Source organism: Salvelinus alpinus, chromosome 3, assembly GCF_045679555.1.
Source record: "Salvelinus alpinus chromosome 3, SLU_Salpinus.1, whole genome shotgun sequence".
Taxonomy (NCBI): Eukaryota; Metazoa; Chordata; class Actinopteri; order Salmoniformes; family Salmonidae; genus Salvelinus; species Salvelinus alpinus.
In genome coordinates, this window is record NC_092088.1 from 66,855,304 (window position 1) to 66,879,900 (window position 24,597).

General features: G+C 42.1%; 1 protein-coding gene across 1 annotated transcript; it reads left to right on the forward strand.

Annotated features, from left to right (window-relative positions):
• Positions 1 to 14: 14 nt before the first annotated feature.
• Positions 15 to 20,448, forward strand: LOC139571161 (ADP-ribosylation factor-like protein 3). The gene is made up of 6 exons (XM_071393766.1): positions 15 to 136; positions 12,829 to 12,972; positions 18,718 to 18,834; positions 19,043 to 19,093; positions 19,201 to 19,386; positions 19,488 to 20,448. Exons 1-6 carry the CDS (start codon positions 134 to 136, stop codon positions 19,533 to 19,535), a joined length of 549 nt encoding a protein of 182 aa, XP_071249867.1. The 5' UTR covers positions 15 to 133; the 3' UTR covers positions 19,536 to 20,448.
• The last annotated feature ends 4,149 nt before the right edge of the window (positions 20,449 to 24,597 follow it).

Genomic DNA, 24,597 nt, shown 5'->3' on the forward strand with positions numbered 1-24,597 from the left:
TTGATATTAGCGAAAGTGGCTAATTGTAACGATAAGTTCATTTGCTTTACGTATGAGTTTGTGTAAAACGTCATCACGCCCTAGTAACCTAGGCAGCGTCTTGGGAAGATAGACCGCTAGCTAAAGCAACAATATGGTGAGTTAAATTTACTGTGATACGTTGCTATGATAATGTAGATTGAACCGAATAAATGCATAATAAACACTACTATTGCATTTTTTCCTCTTCAAATTACTGCCACTGTACCCTTCATAAATTGGTGAAAAATTAAGATGTTGGAAAAGGTGACTGCTGCGCCAGCTGTCTTGTTGCTCTATTGGTTTAGCTAGCATTATTATGAGATGTGCAGCCTAGTAGTATAGCTAACTAGCGAGGTAAACTCAATTCAAACTGTTGCTAGCTACATAATTAGTTAGCTAGTTCAGTCGCTTCAGAACACTTTCACTCTTTGAAACCACCGTGTCATCCTGAAGAGAGCGTCATTATTTCGAGAATAGTGCTCTATTTTATGTATCCTCTTAGGGCTGGGCAACATGGCCAAAATATCATATCATGGTATTTTTCAAATTTGACGGTATTTTATGTTTTTGATTAATACAAGTTCTACATTTGCTGTATGAGTAGTGCGTGACCCTAGGGTGGCAACACATATATTCAAAATTATTTCAATGGGTCTTTCTCCATTCAGATTGTTTTATACTGTTCAATTCAACTTCAACCTAAAATAATTTTCCTGCATTTCCATAAATTCTTGCATTTCCTGCACTTATTTGAGATCATTTCCACACTGCCACGATATGGGGAAAAATACTAGACTTTATTTTTAACCAAACGTTGTAATTGCGATTTAGATAAACACTTGGGTGAACTTTTGGAATCGTGGAAATACAGTGTTTATTGTAATTCTATATTTAGAATATAAATAATAGTGAGCACTTTGAATACAGTGTTGTTTTACATGACAACGAATGAAAATGCCATGGACGAGTAATTGTAACAGGGTAGGAACCAAAGGGATGTAACGTGTTTCCTAGGCGACCCTATAATCTTTGGTAGTGATGGGCATTCCGGCTCTTTTCAGTGAGCCGGCTCGTTCGGCTCAGCTCACCAAAAAGAACCGGCTCTTTTGGCTCACAAACGGCTCTTTAAATAAAATATGTTTTGTATTTTTTCAAGTCAAACAGTTTGCGATAATTTGACTGATTGGTGTTAAAACAATTGTATAATTAAATTATTAAATGAAATCATACTATACCTTAACCACAATGTATTTAAAAATGCATTGGTTTGTTATGAAAAAGAATGCTATTAAACATTTGCATTTAAAGTATAACTTTTTAATGTATATAAACAAAGTACATCTAAATCTAACCATTCAAAATGAATACAATCGGGACAGCATAATAGAATATTGCACCATATCAAAGAAAAATAAATAACAATTTGCAAAACGGCAGCATCCCACAAATTGAAATAAATCTAAAAAAGGATTCTATTACACATGTGCATTTAAAGTAGAGGTTGACCGATTATGATTTTAACGCCGATACCGACTATTGAAGGACCAAAAAAAAGCTGATATCAATTAATTGGCCGATTTTATTTATATATATTTGTAACAATTACAATAATACTGAATGAACACTCTTATTTTAACTTAATATAGTACATCAATAAAAATCAATTTGGTCTCAAATAAATAATGAAACATGTTCAATTTGGTTTAAATAATGCAAAAACAGTGTTGGAGTAGAAAGTAAAAGTGCAATATGTGCCATGTAAAAAAGCTAAAGTTTAAGTTCCTTGCTCAGAACATGAGAACATATGAAAGCTTGTTGTTCCTTTTAACATGAGTCTTCAATATTCCCAGTTAAGTTTTAGGTTGTAGTTATTATAGGAATTATAGGACTATTTCTCTCTATACCATTTGCATTTCATATACCTTTGACTATTGGATGTTCTTATAGGCACTATAGTATTGCCAGCCTAATCTCGGGAGTTGATAGGCTTGAAGTCATAAACACCACTGTGCTTCAAGCATTGCGAAGAGCTGCTGGCAAACACAGGAAAGTGCTGTTTGAATGAATGCTTACGAGCCTGCTGCTGCCTACCACCGCTCAGACTGCTCTATCAAATATCAAATCATAGACTTAATTATAAAATAATAAACACACAGGAATACAAGCCTTAGGTCATGAATATGGTCAAATCCGGAAACTATCATTTTGAAAACAAAATGTTTATTCTTTCAGTGAAATACGGAACCGTTACGTATTTTATCAAATGGGTGGCATCCATAAGTCTAAATATTGCTGTTACATTGCGCAACCTTCAATGTTATGTCATAATTATGTAAAATTCTGGCAAATTAATTACGGTCTTTGTTAGGAAGAAATGGTCTTCAAACAGTTCTCAACGAGCCAGGTGGCCCAAACTGCTGCATATACCCTGACTCTGCTTGCACAGAATGCAAGAGAAGTGGCACAATTTCCCTATTTAATATTGCCTGCTAACATGAATTTCTTTTAACTAAATATGCAGGTTTAAAAAAATATATACTTGTGTATTGATTTTAAGAAAGGCATTGATGATGGGTGCAACGACAGTGCTTTTTTTTGCGAATGAGCTTCACCCGTTTGGCGAAGTAGGCGGTGATTCGATGATAAATTAACAGGCACCGCATTGATTATTTGCAACGCAGGACATGCTAGTTAAACTAGTAATGTCATCAACCATGTGTAGTTAACTAGTGATTATGTTAAGATTGATTGTTTTTTATAATATAAGTTTAATGCTAGCTAGCAACTTACCTTGGCTCCTTGCTGCACTCGCGTAACAGGTGGTCAGCCTGTCATGCAGTCTCCTCGTGGAGTGCAATGTAATCGGCGTCCAAAAATGCAGATTACCGATTGTTATGAAAACTTGAAAATCGGCCCTAATTAATCAGCCATGCCCATTAATCGGTCGACCTCTAAAGTATAACTTTTTTAATCTATATAAACAAAGTGCATATAAATGTAACAATTCAAAACTAATACAATCTGAACAACATAATAATAGAATATTGTTCCATATCAAAGAAAAATAAATAACAATGTGCAAAACTGGTCCCTCTTTTCTCTCCTTTATTTCCATATTTTTTTTATTCTACCTTTATTTAACTAGGCAAGTCAGTTAAGAACAAATTCTTATTTTCAATGGCGGCCTGGGTTAACTGCCTTGTTCAGGGGCAGAACGACAGATTTTTACCTTGTCAGCTCAGGGATTTGATCTTGCAACCTTTTGGTTACAAGTCCAACGCTCTAACCACTAGGCTACCTGCCGCCCGTTATAACCAGCAGCACCATAATTTGCTTTTATGAGAGATTTGCATTCAGAAATGCAAGCTGCCTCACGTTCGAGGGGCTGATGCGGTTTCTTTTCTCAGTAATTATTTGTCCCGTTTTCGAGAAGAACCTCTGAGGGAACGAATGTGGCCACTATGCTGAGTCTCCCTGTCATGACTTTAGTAAGCCGTGGGTAGACAGAGGCCTTGTTCTTCCACCAGCTCAGAGGATCTGCAGATCTTTGGAGGGGCTCCTCCATATAGGATCGGACCTCCATTATGGCATCTGCTGAGGGATTCCTTCGTGCTGCATCCCCAGTTGCTCTCTCGTCAAACAGCATCCAAACAGCAGACGTTTGTGGCACTACTGCTGGTGCTTCTGCTCCATCTGATCCCTCTTCTTCCTGTTGCCCTGGTGCCTGAGCCAGCTGACTGCTGGGGCTGTCCCTCCCTGCTGCTGAGGTTATTCTTTGAAGAGCCTCATCAATCGCTCTGGCATCACTAACTTCTTAAACCTGGGGTCAAGTGCAGCGGTTTCTGATAGCACGTGATTATATTCCATTCTGTGGAACTTTCTGTCCATTGATGAACATAGGGTGTCCATAAACTCTGTCACATGTCCTGTGGTTACATTTGCTTCTCTCTGGCGGCTGGCTGTGATTTGCTGCAGACCCTTACACAGGAGTATCATTTTTGAGGCTGTCACATAGCTGAAAAGAGAGAACAGTAACTTATTAGTTCAGGTTCATGTTTTATCTACTGATATTACATTCTCATCTACTGCTCATATACATATATAATACTGGATTAAATAATGATGTAGTAATAACTACTTATTGTACCTCTCTCCACTGATCTCCACAGTGACCTGCTCAAAGGGTTCCAGGACTCTGAACACCTCCTCCACCACCTCCCATTCCTCTTGGGTCAGAGCATCAACAGGTGCATTGACAATGGCCAGGGTAGAGATGATGGCATCCTTTGACTCAAGAAACCGCTTCAACATATAAAATGTTGAATTCCACCTAGTAGTGCAGTCTAGGCCTCAGCTCAGGCATCCCCATCTGGCATTGTGTAGACTTTAGGAAGTATTCTACAGCTGCTTTCACTTTGTCCACAGTGGGCTTCATCACCTTCAGAGCATCTCTTACAATCAGGTTGATTATGTGGGCAAGACATGGATGATGGGTCCATTTGAACATTTTCATGGCTTTGGTTATGTTAGTTGCATTGTCGCTTAACACAACAGACCACTTTTCCATCTACTTGCCATTCTCTGGCACTCTCAACAGTTCCTCTGCCAAGTTCTCTGAGGTGTATCTGTAGCTGAACTCAAAGCAGTCCAGAAGACAGCTAGACATCAAAAAATCTTCAATGAAGTGACATGTAACCGACATGTAAGAAGTGGTTACCCTTGATGTCCAGCAGTCAGTGGTAAGGCAAACTGCAGTAGCTTTTTTGGACTCTTTCCCACACTGAAGCCTGTGTGCTCTCGTACAGTTGTGGAATAAGTGATTTTGAAAGGGTTTTCCTGCTTGGAATTGTGTACATTGGATTTAGACTATTGCTATAATTTCTAAAACTCTGTCCTCCACGATCGAAAATGGCTGGAAAGCTGTGACAATCATTTTAGCCAATGCAATATCAATTTGGCCTTGTTTTGCTACAGACATAGACTTTGTCATAAACTGGTCGATAGAATACTGCGTAGCTGTGGGTCGCGGAGTAGGCCTACTTGACTGAGTGGATACATCGTCACGTGTGGAGGTGCTGGCTCCACCACTATCACTAGCAGGCCCGCTAGTTTCTCGAAGCGCCACTACAGCTAGCTTCACAGTTGGGTGCACAGTTCGCATATGCCGGTGTAGGTTGTGCGTAGAACCGGCTTTATATGAGATTTTGTTTTGGCAAATTCTACACTGTGCTCTAACATTGTCTACATTATTAAAATGCATCCAAATGCTACTGTGCTTCCGACTCATTTTCCAGCTGTTGTTTTCACAGCTGTCCTTCCTCTCTCTCCTCGGCTGCTAAGTGTGTGACTGTGAGTGAGTTGGCTCGGCCCTCCCTCACGCATCTTTGGTTCATTGGTTGACACTGCGTGTCTGATTGACAGGAGCAACAGGTGGGGCTGTTAGTCTGAGTAGACAGTCAGAACGAATGTGTGTGCGCTTGAGCATTTAGGCCTATATTATTTTAAATTTTTTGTTCTTTGAATGAGTTAATTCTATTCATTTAAATATTTTGATTATTCATATCTTGTTTTTATTTTTATGTATATATAAATAGATTCGGCTCTTCTGATATGCGAGCCGGCTCCCAATATTCACCTACAAGTTCGCGAACGACCCATCACTAATCTTTGGCTACATTAAATCTTTATTCATATAGCCAACATATTCATGCTTCGCCTATTCCTCTTTGATTTAGAAGATACTGTTGCACAAACAACATGCTGATTTAGGCCTCCACCAGCACTGGTATCAAGCTGTATTAGCTAGCTACGTTTGCTCAGACTCAGTACTTTTATTAGCTAGCCAGCTAACTAGTGATTAGCATTAGTGGCTAACACGATTTAGCTTAACTTGCTTAGAAAATACAAACTAGCTGTTTGTAGATGTAAGAAACACAAACTAATATTTGAATTATAGAACGCTTGTGGATTTATATTAAGATCAAATTGGAAACAGCATTGTTGTATGTGCTGCATTGACCATGCAGACTGAACGAAAGTGTCTCGTGGTCAAGCAAAAAACCCAAACCGGTCCGTGCATCAATACCGGTATGTAGTAAAATACGGTATACCTCCCAGCCCTATCCTCTGCGCATCCTCTCGAGTCGCAGGCATCTGTTCAGCCTGTTGTGGAGGGATGCAAGTAGCTTGCATGAGCACGAAAAGCGCAGTTTTACGAAAACTAGCAGTATTTCAATCTTCTCAATGTATCGGTGTGGATAAAGGTAACATTTGCCGTACAATGGCATATCCCATTGAGGTATGTTTTCCAACACATACAGTACCAGTCAAAAGTTTGGACACACCTACCCATTCAAAGGTTTTTCTTTATTTTTACTATTTTCTACATTATAGAATAATAGTGACGACATCAAAACTATGAAATAACACATATGGAATCATGTAGTAACCCAAAAACCCGTTTGAGGAAACTAGGCGTATGCCGCTTGTCACTACTTCACAGAAGAGCCGTTTGAACATATATATTTTTTTATCAAAATACGTTTTTTGGCAGAAATGCCTTCTCGAACATGTGAACTTTCATGTGCCTTAATAACAACCTTGCATGCCATCTGTAAATACGAATAAAATTGTTAAATTACGAGCCTAGTTGGTTTAGGCACAGAAAAAGTCGGCAACCTTTCCGCTAGCCATAATTGGCTGAGATTTAAAAAAAAAAATTATAATAATAAAATAAAAACCTTTATTTAACTAGGAAAGTCAGTTAATCTTATGGCTGCAATCCCGTTAACGGGATCGATATGACAACAGCCAGTGACAGTGCAGGGCGCCAAATTCAAACAACAGAAATCTCATAATTAAAATTCCTCAAGCATACAAGTATTTCACACCATTTTAAAGATACACTTCTTGTTAATCCCACCACAGTGTCCGATTTCAAATAGGCTTTACAGCGAAAGCACCACAAACGATTATGTTAGGTCACCGCAAAATCACAGAAAAAACACAGCCATTTTTCCAGCCAAAGACAGGAGTCACAAAAAGCAGATATAGAGATAAAATGAATCACTATCCTTTGATGATCTTCATCAGATGACACTCATAGGACTTCATGTTACACAATACATATATGTTTTGTTAGATAAAGTTCATATTTATATCCAAAAACCTCAGTTTACATTGGTGCCATGTTCAGAAATGCTTCCAAAATATCCTGAGAAATTGCAGAGAGCCACATCAAATAACAGAAATACTCATCATAAACTTTGATGAAAGATACATGTTTTACATAGAATTAAAGATACACTTGTTCTAAATGCAACCGCTGTGTCAGATTTCAAGAAGCTTTACGGTAAAAGCACAATATTCCATAATCTGAGAACAGCGTTCAGTCACAAAAGGAAGCCATACAGTTACCCGCCAAATTGTGGAGTCAACAAAAGTTAAAAATAGCATTATAAATCTTCACTTACCTTTGCTGATCTTCGTCGGAATGCACTCCCAGGACTCCCACTTCCACAAGAAATTTTCGTTTTGTTCGGTAATGTCCATCATTTATGTCCAAATAGCTATTTTTGTTAGCGTGTAAACAAATCCAAAGTCAGGAAGCGCGTTCACTAAAAGCAGACGAAATGTCAAAAAGTTCCGTAACAGTCAGTAGAAACATGTCAAACGATGTATTGAATCAATCTTTAGGATGTTTTTAACATAAATCTTCAATAAAGTTCCAACCGGAGAATTCCATTGTCTTCAGAAGTGCGATGGAACAGAGCTCCCTCTCATGTGAACGCGCATGGTCAGGTCATGATAGACCTGACTCATTCCCGTCTCCTTCGGCCCCACTTCACAGTAGAAGCATCAGACAAGGTTCTACAGACTATTGACATCTAGTGGAAGCCGTAAGAAGTGCAAACTGACCCATATCCCACTGTGTATTCGATAGGCGATGAGTTGAAAATCGACCAACCTCAGATTTCCCACTTCCTGTTTGGATTTCTTCTCAGGTTTTTGCCTGCCATATGAGTTCTGTTATACTCACAGACATCATTCAAACAGTTTTAGAAACTTCAGAGTGTTTTCTATCCAATACTAATAATAATATGCATATATTATTAACTGGGACTGAGGAGCAGGCAGTTTACTCTGGGCACCTCTGGGTATCTTTCATCCAAGCTACTCAATACTGCCCCTGCAGCCATAAGAAGTTAAGAACAAGTTCTTATTTACAATGACGGCCTAGGAACAGTGGATTAACTGCCTTGTTCATGGGCAGAAGGACACATTTTTACCTTGTCAGCTCGGGGATTCGATCTAGCGACCTTTCGGTTACCTGCCCAACGCTCTAACCACTAGGCTACCTGCCGCCCCGAGTGGGATGGACATGCCGAGAGATGATTTGGGATTGGTCTGCCATATAGCACACTTCTGTCTATTTGAGTATGTCTAGGTAATCCTTTCTACCGAGGATTTTTTTTCATGTATCGTGTATTCAAACTGCAAAAGTGTTGCTCTCCACTTTCTGGAGGACTGAGTTTTGAAATCAGTGGATTTCGAGTATGATAGCTAAGGAGATTGAGAAAACAACACGTGTCTCAGGATTACATATTCAAACTAAGGGCAACCATGGCATCAGAGCGGTGACGCATCCAACCAGGAATGATAGTCTAGCTAGCTACATTTTCAGATATGACACATTTCTAATTTTGACAGAAAGAGCCATTGGCTAGCTATAGCCTAATGTTAACTAGCTAACATTGAACCTGGTTGGTTAGCTACCTGTAGATTCATGCAGGATAGTAACGTCATGAGTTGTGATTATGGTTAATTGTCTATCTAGCTAGCTAGCAAACATTAGCTGGCTGGCTCGCTAGCTAACGTTACGTGTATGACCATATTATTCGTATCTCAGAGCTATTTGCTTGGCTAGCTATAGCCTAATGTTAGCTATCTAACATTGAACCTGGTTGGTTAGCTAAGCTACCTGCAGATTCATGTAGGGTACTAACATCATGAGTTGTGATTGGTTCATTGTTTACCTAGCAAGCTAACGTTACGTGTATGACCTTATTATTTGTATCTCACAGCCATTTGCTTAGCTAGATATAGCCTAATGTTAGCTAGCTAACATTGAACCTGGTTGGTTAGCTACCTGCAGAGCTAGCTAGCTAGCTACATGTCTTAACAAAATACTCCACTATGCAAGTAACCATTTTAGATGCGTTCGTAAATTCAGTCAGGCCATCTACTCGATTTCAGAGCACTCTCGTCTGTGTGCCAGAGCGCAGAATAACTGATGAATTTACGAACACTCAACACCGGTTGAATATGGCCGGTGTCAGTAAACATAGGCAAAAAAACGTAACTAAATTGTTGCCAGTGTAACGGATGTGAAATGGCTAGCTAGTTAGCGGGTACGAGCTACTAGCGTTTCAATCAGTTACGTCACTTGCTCTGAAACCTAGAAGTAGTGTTGCCCCTTGCTCTGCAAGGGCCGCGGCTTTTGTGGAGCGATGGGTAACGACGCTTCGTGGGTGTCAGTTGTTACAGCAGCACAGTTACAGTCACCAACGCTCTGGATAACATGAAAACAGCCTCCCTGGTTAAGTGTGCCTTGAATTCAAAATAAATCACCAACAGTGTCACCAAAGCACCATCACACCTCCTCCTCCGTGTTTTACCGTGGGGACCACACATGCGGCGATCATCTGTTCACCTACTCTGCTTCTCACAAAACAGCGGTTGGAACCAAAAAATCTCAAATTTGGACTCATCAGACCAACGGACAGATTTCCACCGGTCTAATGTCCATTGCTCGTGTTTCTTGGCCCAAGCAAGTCTCTTCTTCTTATTGGTGTCCTTTAGTAGTGGTTTCTTTTCAGCAATTCAACCATGAAGCCCTGATTCACGCAGTCTCCTCTGAACAGTTGATGTTGAGATGTGCCTGTTACTTGAACTCTGTGAAGCATTTATTTGGGCTGCAATTTCTGAGGCTTAAGTCTACTGAACTTCTCCTCTGCAGCAGAAGCAACTCTGGATCTTCCTTTACTGTGGTGGTCCTCATGAGAGCCAGTTTCATCATAGCGCTTGATGGTTTTGCAACTGCACTTGAAGAAAGTTTCAAAGTTCTTGAAATTTTCCTGATTGACTGACCTTCACGCCTTAAAGTAATGATGGCCTTTCGTTTCTCTTTGCTTATTTGAGCAGTTCTTGCCATAATATGAACTTGGACGTTTTACCAAATAGCCCTATCTTCTGTATACCCCCCCTAACTTGTCACAAACACATTAAGAAGGAAAGAAATTCCACAAATGAACTTTTAACAAGGCACACCTGTTCATTGAAATGCATTCCAGGTGACTACCTCATGAAGCTGGTTGAGAGAATGCCAAGAGTGTGCAAAGGGTGGCTACTTTGAAGAATCTCAAATATAAAGTATATTAAGATTTGTTTAAAACAAGTTTTAGTTACTACATGATTCCATATGTGTTATTTCATCGTGTTGATGTCTTCACTATTATTCTACAATGTAAAAAATAAAGAAAAATCCTGGAATGAATGACAAACTTTTGACTGGTACTGTATATTTTGCGCCACCTCCATGGTGTCTTAAAGGAAAGATTCACCCATTTTGAATGTTATATTGTTTTTGTGCGTCTCCGAGTGATGTTCTATCGATTCCCCGGGTCATTTCAAGTTTGTGTATCTGAGTTATTGGCATTCAAGCAGGCAGAAATACGGTCGGTTTGACGTGGCACTGTGATAGTCGCTCTCACTACATTTGAAGTTAATAGGAATACTGGAAGTTAATAAGACTTTTAGATCGCGAAAATGATTTCAATATTGGCCGATGTCCTCTTTCGAATGAGCCATTGATAATCTTTTTGCGATATTCCTAACTCGATCTTTTTATTTATTTAACGGAGCGTCTAAAACATTTTTCTTATTTGTCTGCCTGTTTAGTTTAGGGTGCATAGCATGGTGCCGTTGCTAGAGTTATTATAGAAAAGATATAGGAATCTAATTAATTAAGGAACATAACGCCCCACCCAGCAGACTGTCGACCAATCGCGTTGATGTTGACATGCTGCGTCAAGCGGTTGCTAAACTTTTCGTCACGTAATCCCTTCTCAAGAAACGTGCCTATTTTCTTTGAAAGTACGTAATGTTACGATTCCAAAGCTATAAAATATTACAGATAGCAGGTTAATTATCTCACATCTCCTAAAATATTTGTAATGTTGTGCTTCTTGTTGACAAAATTGTTTTCCATGTTGGGTTTTTAAGCTAGCCCCCCAAGACTCCCATTCACTCTTTATTTATTTTTTAAATACAAAAATCAATTTACATTGCTACATCAAACATGTCTAACAAAACAAAACACAGGTATTAACAAGAAAATACTCAAACATACAAAAAATATAAATAAAATAATAATAAAACATTTTTTTTAGTGCAATTGTATTCACTTTCTTAACTTTGTTTGATATACAGTATTTGTAAGGCCTTAACCATGCATTTTTCCAGATAATGTCAGGAATAAGCATGTTCCAGAAAAACTTTCCTCGGTGTAAATTGGTTTTGTGAATGAAGAATTTGTCTTTTATATATTTATTACAACAAGATCTCTCAAGTAAGCCCACGCCTTCCAATCTGAGTTCTGGATAAAGTTTGTGATCATTCCCAAAATTAAGATTCGTTTTCATACGTGTAGTTAGACCACCGGGAATGGCTTTGATCACAAAAATAAACTCTCTGAAAGGTATTGGAAACTCTTTCAATGTTTATAAATTGTTCATATGTGAGAATATTACCCTTGTTGTCGAAAAATATCAAAAACAAAGTCAATATTCCTCTCATGCCAGCTGGGTAACAATGACTTATTCCTTACAGTTATGTCTGAATTATTCCACAAAAGAGCTTTATGTGGGGAAAAATTGTGCAGGAAACATATTTTCCAGGCCATTAAAGGTTGTTGGTGAAACCTAGCCAATTTAGCAGGTAATCTTTCAGGAATATAATTACATTTCAGTAAAAATTGAAGACCTCCCAATTTATTAAACACATTATTTGGAATGAAATACCATATTGAATCAGTATTGATTAAACATTTTTTTCAACCAGTTTATCTTGAAAGTGTTATTTATGTCAACAAAATCCAACACTTCTAGACCGCCTTCAGCTCTTTTGTTAGAAAGGACAGATTTTTTTAGTTTGTGAGACTTATTTTTCCAGATGAAGTCAAGAAAGGTCTTATTGATCTCTTTACAAGTAGCTGGATTTTCACATAACGATAATGAGGGGTACACAAAACGAGACAGTCCCTTTGCCTTGGACAGAAGTACTCTCCCAAGAAAGATAGAAAGATCTCTTTGTAGCCAATTATTAAAAATATTTTTTCCCATTCACTAAAGGAGAGCGTCCCTTGTCCCAGAATCGCCCAGAATGCACCGCACGGCCCAGTGATGTAGCGTGGGAAACTTTTCCCATTTCCTCAAAAGTATATCTGCCGTTGCCGAATGTTAGCGGTTTTCACATTGTTATTTAACACTGTAAATTAAAGTTATTACTGGTTTTGGGTGGATTTTCCTTTAATGTTATTTAACACTGTAAATTAAAGTTATTACTGGTTTTGGGTGGATTTTCCTTTAATGTAACCATGATTGCGTTCCGAACCCTTGTAAACGATCATAACGGTAGGATCGGAATCTTCTGGCAAATAGCAGGTAACGTTATGCTCCTGTTGCTCCTCCATTGGTCATGTCACGACTCAGGATAACCCATAATGGATTGTGTTTTGATATATTGCAGGGTTTGCTGTCAATCCTTCGAAAGCTAAAGAGCACACCTGATCAGGAGGTTCGGATCTTGTTGTTGGGTTTGGACAACGGAGGAAAGACCACGCTACTGAAACAACTGGCCTCTGAGGACATCAGTCACATCACTCCCACACAGGTAATGAGGAACACACACCTTTAGGGGAGCCTAGTATTTTTTTTAAATTTGCGGTAGAAGTGCAATGCATAAAGGTCAATACTTGTTGAAGCCAATTAAGATGTTGCCTGTCAGCACTCCAACATATTGAGCAAACAGTGGATGTTTTTTAAAAACTTTTTACTGTTGCTATCACTCGTTACTGTAGCCTATGCTATTTAATACTGCAAACTGTACTATCTATCCACAATGGACTACGATGAGAATATTCTGTGCCCCCAGTCGAATTGGTATTTATCAAGTCAAATTTATTGGTCACATACACATATTTAGCAGATGTTATTGAGGGTGTAGCGAACTGCTTGTGTTCCTAGCTACAGTGCAGTAATATCTAACAATTCACAACAATACACACACATCTAAAGTAAAATAATGGAATAAAGAAATATATAAATATTAGGACGAATCTCAGAGTGCCATTGACTAAAATACAGTAGAATAGAATACAGTATATACACATGAAATGAGTAAAGCAGTATGTAAACATTAATAAAGTGACCAGTGATTCCATGTCTATGTATATAGGGCAGCAGCCTCTAAGGTGCAGAATTACGTAACCGGGTGGTAGCCAGTTAGAGATGGCTATTTAACAGACTAATGGCCTTGAGATAGAAGCAGTTTTTCAGTCTCTCGGTCCCAGCTTTGATGCACCTGTACTGCCCTCGCCTTCTGGATGGTAGCGGGGTGAGCAGGCAGTGGCTAAGGTGGTTGATGTCCTTGATGATCTTTTTGGCCTTCCTGTGATATCGAGTGCTGTATGTGTCCTGGAGGGCAGGCAGTGTGCCCCCGGTGATGCGTTGTGCGTACCGCACCACCCTCTGAAGAGCCCTGCGGTTGCAGGCAGTGCAGTTGCCGTACCAGGCGGTTATGCAGCCCGACAGGATGCTATCAATTGTGCATCTGTAAAAGTTCGTGAGGGTCTTAGGGCCAAAGCTAAATTTCTTCGGCCTCCTGAGGTTGAAGAGATGCTGTTGCGCCTTCTTCACCACACTGTCTGTGTGGTTGGACCATTTCAGATCGTCGGTGATGTGTACTCCAAGGAAGCTTTTCACCTTCTCCACTGCGGTCGGGTCGATGTGGATACGGGGGTGCTCCATCTGCTATTTCCTGAAGTCCACGATCAGCTCCTTCATTTTGTTGACGTTGAGGGAGAAGTTATTTTCCTGGCACCACTCCGCCAGGGCCCTCACCTCCTTCCTGTAGGCTGTCTCATCATTGTTGGTAATCAGGCCTACAAATCAAATAAAAGCTTTTTTTTGTCACGTGCACCGAATACTACAGTGAAATGCTTACTTACAGACCGTAACCAACAGTGCCATTTAAGTAAAAAAAAAATGGTATTAGGTGAACAATAGATAATTTAAGGAAATAAAAAACAACAGTAAAAAGACAGTGAATAATAACAGTAGTGAGGCTATATACAGGCACCAGTTAGTCGGGCTAATTGAGGTAGTATGTACATGACTGTATAGTTAAGGTGTGTATATATGGTAAACAGAGAGTAGCAGCAAGCTCTCAACCTGCTCCTGTACAGCCCCGTCGATGACAATGGGGGTGTGCTCGGTTCTCCTTTTCCTGTAGTCCACAATCATCTCCTTAGTTTTGGTTACGTTGAGGGATAGGTTGTTATTCTGTCACCACCCGGCCAGGTCTCTGACCTCCTCCCTATAGGCTGTCTCGTCATTGTTGGTGATCAGGCTTACCACTGTTGTGTCATCGGCAAACTTAATGATGTTGTTGGAGTCGTGCCTGGCCACGCAGTTGTGGGTGAAGAGGGAGTACAGGAGGGGACTGAGCACGCACCCCTGAGGGGCTCCAGTGTTGAGGATCAGTGTGGCAGATGTTTTGCTACCTACCTTCACCACCTGGGGGCGGCTCGTCAGGAAGTCCAGGATCCAGTTGCAGAGGGAGCCGTTTAGTCCCAGGATCCTTAGCTTGGTTTAGAGCTTTGATGGTACTATGTTGTTGAACGCTGCGCTGTAATCAATGAATAGAATTCTGACGTAGGGGTACCTTTTGTCCAGGTGGGAAAGGGTAGTGTGGAGTGCAATAGAGATTGCATCATCTGTGGATCTGTTTGGGCGGTATGCAAGTTGGAGTGGGTCTAGGGTTTCTGGGATAATGGTGTTAATGTGAGCCATTACCAGCCTTTCAAAGCACTTCATGGCTACGGACGTGAGTGCTACGGGTCTGTAGTCATTTAGGCAGGTTGCCTTTAGTGTTCTTGGGCACAGGGACTATGGTGGTCAGTTGAAACATGTTGGTATTACAGACTCAATCAGGGACATGTTGAAAATGTCAGTGAAGACACCTGCCAGTTGGTCAGCACATGCCCGGAGCACACTTCCTGGTAATCCGTCTGAATGTTGACCTATTTAAAGGTCTTACTCACATCAGCTACGGAGAGCGTGATCACAAAGTCGTCCAGAACAGCTGATGCTCTCATGCATGCCTCAGTGTTGCTTGCCTCGAAGCGAGCATAGAAGTGATTTAGCTCGTCTGGTAGGCACGTGTGACTGTGCATCTCACGGCTGTGCTTCCCTTTTGTAGTCTGTAATAATTTGCAAGCCCTGCCACATAAGACGTGCGTCTGAGCCGGTGAAGTATGATTCAATCTTAGCCCTGTATTGGCGCTTTGCCTGTTTGATGGTTCGTTGGAGGGCAAAGCAGGATTTCTTATAATCTTCCGGGTTAGTGTCCCGCACCTTGAAAGCGGCAGCTCTACCCTTTAGCTCAGTGTGAATGTTGCCTGTAATCCATGGCTTCTGGTTGGGGTATGTACGTACAGTCACTGTGGGGACGACGTCCTCGATGCACTTATTGATGAATCCAGTGACTGATGTGGTGTACTCATCAATGCAATCGGAAGAATCCCGGAACATAATCCAGTCTGGGATAGCAAAACAGTTCTGTAGTTTAGCATCTCCTTCATCTGACCACTTTTTTATAGACCGAGTCACTGGTGCTTCCAGCTTTAATTTTTGCTTGTAAGCAGGAATCAGGAGGATAAAATCTGTTTGCGCATTTAACATGCTGATAGAAATGAGGTAAAATTGATTTAAGTTTCCCTGCATTAAAGTCCCCGGCCGCTAGGAGCCCCACCTCTGGGTGAGCGGTTTCCTCCTTCTCCTTCCTTATACAGCTGACTGACTGCGGTCTTAGTGCCAGTGTCCGTCTGTGGTGGTAAATAAACAGCCACAAAAAGTATAGATGAAAACTCTCTTGGAAAATAGTGTGGTCTATAGTGTATCTCCTTAGATTTCGTGCACCAGCTGTTGTTTACAAATATGTACAGACCGCCCCCCCTCGTCTTACCAGAGTGTGCTGTTCTATCTAGCCGGTGCAGCGTATATCCTTCTAGCTGAATATCCATGTCATCATTCATTCAGCCACGATTCCGTGAAACATAAGATGTTAGTTTTTGATGCCTCGTTGGTAGGATATTCGTGATCGTACCTCGTATAATTTATTGTCCAATGATTGTACGTTGGCGAGTAATATTGACGGTAACGGCAGCTTTCTCACTCGCCTTCTCCGGATCATTACGAGGCACCCCGCTATGTGTCCTCTGTACCTGCGTCTCTTTCTCTTGCCAATAACGGGGATGTTGGCCTTGTCGGGTGTTCGCAGTATATCCTGTGCTTCCTGCTTGCTGAAGAAAAAATATTTGTCTAATCCGAGGTGAGTGATCGCTGTCCTGATATCCAGAAGCTCATTTTTGCCGTAAGTTACGGTGGCAGAATTATTATGTACAAAATAAGTTACAAATAACGCGGGAAAAAACACATTTGGTTAGACACCCGTAAAACTGCTGCCATTTCTTTCGCCGCCAAGTTTGTAGACGACAACTGTTGTGTACAGGAGGGGGCTGAGCGCGCACCCTTGTGGGGCCCCTGTGTTGAGGATCAGCGAAGCGGAGGTGTTGTTTCCTACCTTCACCACCTAGGGGCAGACCGTCAGGAAGTCCAGTACCCAGTTGCACAGGGCGGGGTTCAGACCCAGGGCCCCGAGCTTAATGATGAGCTTGGAGGGTACTATGGTGTTGAAGGCTGAGCTATAGTCAATGAACAGCATTCTTACATAGGTATTCAGCTTGTCCAGATGGGATAAGGCAGTACGATGGTGATTGCATGGTCTGTGGATCTATTTGGGCAGTATGCAAATTGAAGTGGGTAGCATGTAAGGTAGAGGTAATATGATCTATGATTAGTCTCTCAAAGCACTTCATGATGACGGAAGCGAGTGCTACGGGGCGATAGTCATTTAGTTCAGTTACCTCCAGCCAGCTGATCTGCGCATGCTCTGAGGACGCTGCTAGGGATGCCGTCTGGGCCGACAGCCTTGCGAGGGTTAACACGTTTAAATGTCTTAATCATGTCGGCCACAGAGAATGAGAGCCCACAGTCCTTAGAAGCGGGCCGCGTCGGTGGCACTGTGATATCCTCAAAGCGTGTGAAGAACGTGTTTAGCTTGTCCGGGAGCACGACGTCTGTGTCCGCGACGTGGCTGGTTTTCCCTTTGTTATCCGTGATTGTCTGTAGACCCTGCCATATATACGTCTTGTGTTTGAGCCGTTGAATTGCGACTCCACTTTGTCTCTGTACTGACGTTTTGCCTGTTTTGATTGCCTTACAGAGGGAATAACTACAGTGTTAGTATTCAACCATATTCACAGTCATTTTGCCATGGTTAAATGCAGTGGTTCGCACTTTCAGTTTTGTGCGAATGCTGCCATCTGTCCACAGTTTCTGATTTGGGTAGGTTTTAATAGTTACAGTGGAAACAACATCCGCCATACACTTCCTGATGATCTCGGTCACCGTTTCAGTGTATACGTCAATGTTATTCTCAGAGGCTACCAGGAACATATCCCAGTTCGTGTGATCAAAACAATCTTGAAGCCTGGATTCCAATTGGTCAGACCAGCGTTGAATAGACCTTAGCACGGGTACTTCCTGTTTGAGTTTCTGCCTATAGGATGGGGTGAACAAAATGAAGTCATGATCTGAGTAGCAGTGGTCGAGTGTTTTAGCAGCGCGAGTACTACAGTCAGGTTGTTAATAGAACTTCGGTAGCGTTTTCCTCAAATTTGCTTTGTTAAAATCCCCAGCTACAATAAATGCGGCCTCAAGTTATGTGGTTTCCAGTTTGAACAAAGTCCAGGGTAGTTCCTTGAGGGCCGTCGTGGTATCGGCTTGAGGGGGAATATACACGGCTGTGATTTATAACCGAAGAGAATTCCCTTGGGAGGTAATACGGTCACCATTTGATTGTGAGGTATTCTAGGTCATGTAAACAAAAGGACTTGAGTTTCTGTGCATTATCACAATCACACCATGAGTAGTTAATCATGAAACATTCACTCCCGCCTTTCTTCATCCCGGAGAGTTCTTTATTCCTGTCTGCGCGGTGTACTGAGAACACAGCTGGCTGTATGGACGGTGACGGTATATCAGGAGAGAGCCATGATTCCGTGAAAGAGTATGTTAGTCGTCAATAACCTACAGAACTTGAGAGAAACTCATCCAGTGTTAAGCCATGGAACACCTTGATTGGCCATTGAGTGGCCAAGCCCTCGTCACACCTACAGCTTGTTTATTCAGCGAAACCCATCCCTGCTGCAAGCACTTAGTTTTACCATTGCGTTAGGTTTGTTAAAATAGAGCCCTAACACTTCTAAACCCAAGCCCCCCCCTCTCTCTCCAGGGCTTCAACATAAAGAGTGTTCAGTCTCAGGGTTTTAAGCTGAATGTCTGGGACATCGGGGGACAGAGGAAGATCAGACCCTACTGGAGAAACTACTTTGAGAACACTGACGTGCTGGTGAGTGGCTCAACCATAGCTTCCTTTACGGAGGTATGACTTTTATATTTATATATACGTGTGTGTGTGTGTGTGTGTGTGTGTGTGTGTGTGTGTGTGTGTGTGTGTGTGTGTGTGTGTGTGTGTGTGTGTGTGTGTGTATACACATACACACACCACCAGTAGTGTGTAATTAATCATTTTGAATGGAGATACTACCGTATTTCAGATTTATGTCATCGACAGTGCGGACAGAAAAAGATTTGAAGAGACGGGACAGGTGAGTTTTCTTTCTCTTCAGTGATGTTTGTGGGCTGTGTAATGTGCACATTCTACGTATACATATTTTATATTGGGATCCCATGCTGATTTGTGTTTGTGTTCTAGGAGCTGGCTGAGCTGTTGGATGAGGAGAAGCTTAGTGGGGTTCCAGTGCTGATCTTTGCCAACAAGCAAGACCTGCTGACAGCTGCCCCAGCTTCTGAGATCGCTGAGGGACTCAACCTGCACACTATCCGGGACCGCGTCTGGCAGATCCAGTCCTGCTCCGCCCTCACTGGAGAGGGGGTACAGGTGAGACACCAGCCCTAACCCATCAATCTACAACAGGGGTTGGGGTCAATTCATGTTTTCACTTCAGGAAGTGACTTTAAATTTTTTCTGTTTCCTTTCAGGACGGAATGAACTGGGTCTGCAAGAGTGTCAATGCTAAGAAGAAGTAGCACAGCGGTCTGCTTTCTCATACACACCCTAAGCCTGTGGGAGGACGGGTTGTACCTGTGAATGTACACACTAAACATGGACTTGAAGAAAGTTTTTAACTGCCTTGCTGGTCACTACACATTGTTTACTAAACTACAATTCTCGCTAGAACTACAACTTCCATTGTTGCTCTTCAAAATTGAGTATTTGTATTTGCGGGTACAAAGGGAAGGAAACCCATCCCAGGAGACCCACCAGCCTAACCATATGACCTCCACCCTGTTAGGAAATTCCGCCCCAGGACATTCCAGACCTTTCTACTGTCCTTCACCACAACACCAGCCTCTCTTCTCTCTTCCCTCTCTACTAGCCTGGGTACCAGTCCGTTTGTCTTATATTCCACACCTTGTACTCTGTCATACTGTATGCCAAAGCATAACAGGAGTGGAATGATAGCAAAACAGACTGTTACCCAGACTACCTCTCTCCCCCTCTCATTCAATCTCTTTCTCTCCTCTCTTTCCACATTTTTTCTTATTCGTAGTTTGCTCAGTTTTTTATTCCATGCTCCAAGCTCTTTTCTCGCTGCAGTTCTGTTGGAAGTAGGGTATATTTATGTAATTCTCTATTTATGGTGAAGTAGAGGGTAATTTGCTTACAAATAACGGATACGGTGTGTGGTTACGGTTACTGGTTTACTAGGATGACAGGGCAACATTGTATACTGCGATTTACTCCCCTGTGAAAAGGTTACGTGTGTTAATATGTATAAAAAAATATGTATAAATAAATAAAAACACTAGTGCAACTCTGAAATGGCACTCTGTTCCCTAAATAATGAACTAGAGTCGACCACAGCCCATATGAGTAGAGCCCTATCTAGTGAATAGTGTGCCATTTTGGACAAAGACTAATAAATCAAATGGAAAAAGACTACATTTTGAGGATCAATTGTATATAACTTGCCCCCATATATGTTTTTATTTTACCTTTATTTAACTAGGCAAGTCAGTTAAGAACAAATTCTTATTTTCAGTGACGGCCTAGGAACAGTGGGTTAACTGCCTTGTTCAGGGGCAGAAGGACAGATTTTTACCTTGTCAGCTCGGGAATTTGATCTTGCAACCTTTCGGTTACAAGTCTAACGCTCTAACCACTAGGCTACCTGCCGCCCCTATTCATATGTTATGTTATGGGCATGCAGTAGAGTATATATTACACCTGTAATGTATGTGTTGATCAGTGGAGGCTGGTGGGAGGAGCTATAGGAGGACAGACTGGAATGGAATAATTGGAACGGTATCAAACATGGAAACCACATGTTTGACTCTGTTCCGGACATTCCATTCCAGCCATTACAATGAGCCCGTCCTCCTATAACTCCTCCCACCAGCCTCCACTGGTGCTGATAGATTTTAACAGGGATAAATGACAGTGTATTTCTCAAGTGTTTCATTGTCTTGGGTTTTAGAGGGCATTTACACAAAGCTTTTTCCTTTTGATATTCTTGAATGTGATCTGTCCAAGGATTGAAGGTCCGTGAATAAAATGTGATGGGAAAAATTGCATTGTTTTCTGAGCTGGCTGTAGTGGAAGTATAAAGAGGCCCAGCCAACACACACACACACAGTTCTGTGTGATGAGCTATGGAGGACACCACTTTACATTTTCACTGCCTATACCCTTGTCATTGCCAGTCCTTGGAGAGACCCCGCACCAGAGCCCTTTACATCTCCGAAACACTAGTGTCTCACACACACAGGTGGGGTCACAGACCAACCTCGCCTCACACAGGTAGGGTCAGCTGGTTTTGACATTGAAAAGGCCCAGCTGGTTGGGCCCCTGAATGGGGCAGCTCCCTCTGTGTGTGTGGCAGCCTTCCGCCACAGTCGACTCCTACAGGCCTATGTTTAACTACTAGTCAGACCACAGCTGTGCCGTGGTTGGTTCAGGCCTGCTGCACATAGTTGTGAGGGTGTTGCATCTGCTACAGGGGAGAGAACACTGGCCATAAAACACTGACATCCAGCTGTGTGAGTGTGAGAGAGCGATGCATTCTGAGGGCTTGTGGCTTGTGGGACTATAAAAGGTCTCTGTGCTCTTACAAAGACCCATTGTGAAACACTCTTTCTCTCTCGATTCCTACTTGGGCCAGGCACTATCTGAATATATATGCTGCTAACTGTATGTGACTTTGGATCAAAGTGTCTGTTAAACTAGATCTTTATGCTACGACGTTAAGATCAAAGTGTAGATGTCTTTAAATCTCTGGGCACAGACCGAGAGGGAACGTCCCAAATGGCACCCTATTTCCTACACAGTGCACTACTTTTGACCAGAGCCCTTCGGGCCCTGGTCAAAAGTGGTGCACTACATAGGTAATAGGGTGTAATTTGCTGCCCATGTCCGTTAATGTTGATAATGTGGTTGTTACTGACAAGAAGCACATGGCTGAGCTCTTTAATCACCACTTCATTAAGTCAGGATTCCTATTTGACTCAGCCATGCCTCCTTGCCTGTCCATAATTTACTCATCTCCCGCCCCTTCTAATGTGACTTTAAAGGGGGAGTTCAAGCTGATCCAAACTGTTACAGGCCTATTTCTATTTTGCCCTGTTTATCAAAAGTGTTGGGAAATCTTTTTTGCTTTCTTGATGTCTATAGTATTCTCTCTGGTAGGCAATCTGGTTTCTGCTCAGGTTATGGATGTGTCACTGCAACCTTAAAGTTCCTCAATGATGTCACCATTGCCCTTGATTCTAAGCAATGTTGTGCTGCTATTTTTATTGACTTGACCAAAGCTTTGGATACGGTAGACCATTCCATTCTTGTGGGCCGGCTAAGGAGTATTGGTGTCTCTGAGGGGTCTTTGGCCTAGTTTGCTAACTACCTCAAAGAGTGCAGTGTATAAAGCCAGAACATCTGCTGTCTCAGCCACTGCCTGTCACCAAGGGAGTACCCCAAGGCTCGATCCTAGGCCCCCGCTCTTCTCAATTTACATCAACAATAGCTAGTTGTTCTTTACCATTCGGCCATCAGATTTGCCACCAATACTCCTTATAGAACACATCACTGCACTCTATACTCCTATGTAAGCTGGTCATTTCTGTATACCTGTCGCAAGACCCACTGGTTGATGGTTATTTAAACCCTCTTAGGCCTCACTCCCCCCTATCTGAGATATTTACTGCAGCCCTCATCCTCCACATACAACATCCGTCAGTCACATTCTGTTAAAGGTCCCCAAAGCACACACATCCCTGGGTCGCTTGTCTTTTCAGTTCGCTGCAGCTAGCGACTGGAATGAGCTGCAACAAACACTCAAACTGGACAGTTTTATCTCCATCTCTTCATTCAAAGTCTCAATCATGGATATTCTTACTGGCAGTTGTGGCTGCTTTGCTTGATGTATTGCTGTCTCTACCTTCTTGCCCTTTGTGCTGTTGTCTGTGTCCAATAATGTTTGTACCATGTTGAGCTGTTGCCATGTTGTTGCTACCATGTTGAGCTGCTGCCATGTTGAGCTGCTGCCATGTTGAGCTGCTGCCATGTTGTCATGTGTTGCTACCATGCTGTGTTGTCATGTGTTGCTACCTTGCTATGTTGTTGTCTTAGGTCTCTATGTAGTGTTGTGTTGCCTCTCTTGTCGTGATGTGTGTTTTGTCCTATATTTTTTAACATTTTATTTATTTTATTCATCGCAGGAGGCATTTTGGTAGGCCGTCATTGTAAATAAGAATTTGTTCTTGCCTAGTTACATTTTAAAAAATTAAGACATATTTGAGCACAGAGCAGCAGTTTTTATCTCAATATCAAATCATTTCTGGGTAACAATTAAGTACACTACATGACCAAAACTGTGGACACCTGCTCGTTGAACATCTCATTCCAAAATCATTGGCATTAATATGGAGTTGGTCCCCACTTTGCTGCTATAACAGCCTCTACTCTTCTGGGAAGGCTTTCCACTAGATTTTGGAACGTTGCTGTGGGGACTTGCTTCCATTGAGCCACAAGCATTAGTGAGGTCGGGCACAGATGTGGGACGATTACGCCTGGCTCGCAGTCGGCGTTCCAATTCATCCCAAATGTGTTTGATGGGGTTGAGGTCAGGGCTCTGTGCAGGCCAGTCAAGTTCTTCCACACTGATCTTGACAAACCGTTTCTTTATGGGCCTTGCTTTGTGCACGGGGGCATTGTCATGCTGAAACAGGAAAGGGCCTTCCCCAAACTGTTGCCACAAAGTTGGAAGCACAGAATAGTCTAGAATGTAATTGTATGCTGTATCGTTAAGATTTCCCTTCACTGGAACTAAGGGGCCTAGCCCAAACCATGAAAAACACCCCCAGACCATTATGCCGTCTCCACCTAACTTTACAGTTGGCACTATGCATTGGGGGCAGGTAGGGTCCTCCTGGCATCTGCCAAACCTAGATTCGTCCGTCTGACTGCCAGATGGTGAAGCGTGATTCCTCACTCCAGAGAACGCGTTTCCACTGCTCCAGAGTCCAATAGCGGCGAGCTTTACACCACTCCAGCCGACGCTTGGTATTGCGCATGGTGATCTTAGGCTTATGTGTGGCTGCTCGGCCATGGAAACCCATTTCATGAAGCTCCCGACGAACAGTTATTGTGCTGACGTTGCTTCCAGAGGCAGTTTGGAACTCGGTAGTGAGTGTTGCAACTGCGGACAGATGATTTTTACTCGCTTCAGCATTCAGCGGTCCCGTTCAGTGAGCTTGTGTGGCCTACCACTTCCCGACTGAGCCATTGTTGCTCCTAGACGGTTCCACTTCACATTAACAGCACTTACAGTTGACCAGGGCAGCTCTAGCGGGGCATATATTTGACGAACAGAGTTGTTGGAAAGGTGGCATCCTATGACGGCGCCATGTTGAAATTCACTGAGCTCTCAGTAAGGCCATTCCACTGCCAATGTTTGTCTATGGAGATTGTATGGCTGTGTGCTCAATTTTATTTTTTACCTGTCAGCAATGGGTGTGGCTGAAATAGTCGAATCGACTAATTTGAAGGGATGTCCACATACTTTTGTATATATAGTGTACCTTACTGTGAATTTTT

Bases quoted from the DNA above. Each gene is read 5' to 3' on its own strand.
- LOC139571161 (XM_071393766.1), top strand. The intron at 12,973-18,717 runs GTAATGAGGAAC...CTCTCTCTCCAG, and splicing joins GTCACATCACTCCCACACAG to GGCTTCAACATAAAGAGTGT. The intron at 19,387-19,487 runs GTGAGACACCAG...GTTTCCTTTCAG, and splicing joins TCACTGGAGAGGGGGTACAG to GACGGAATGAACTGGGTCTG.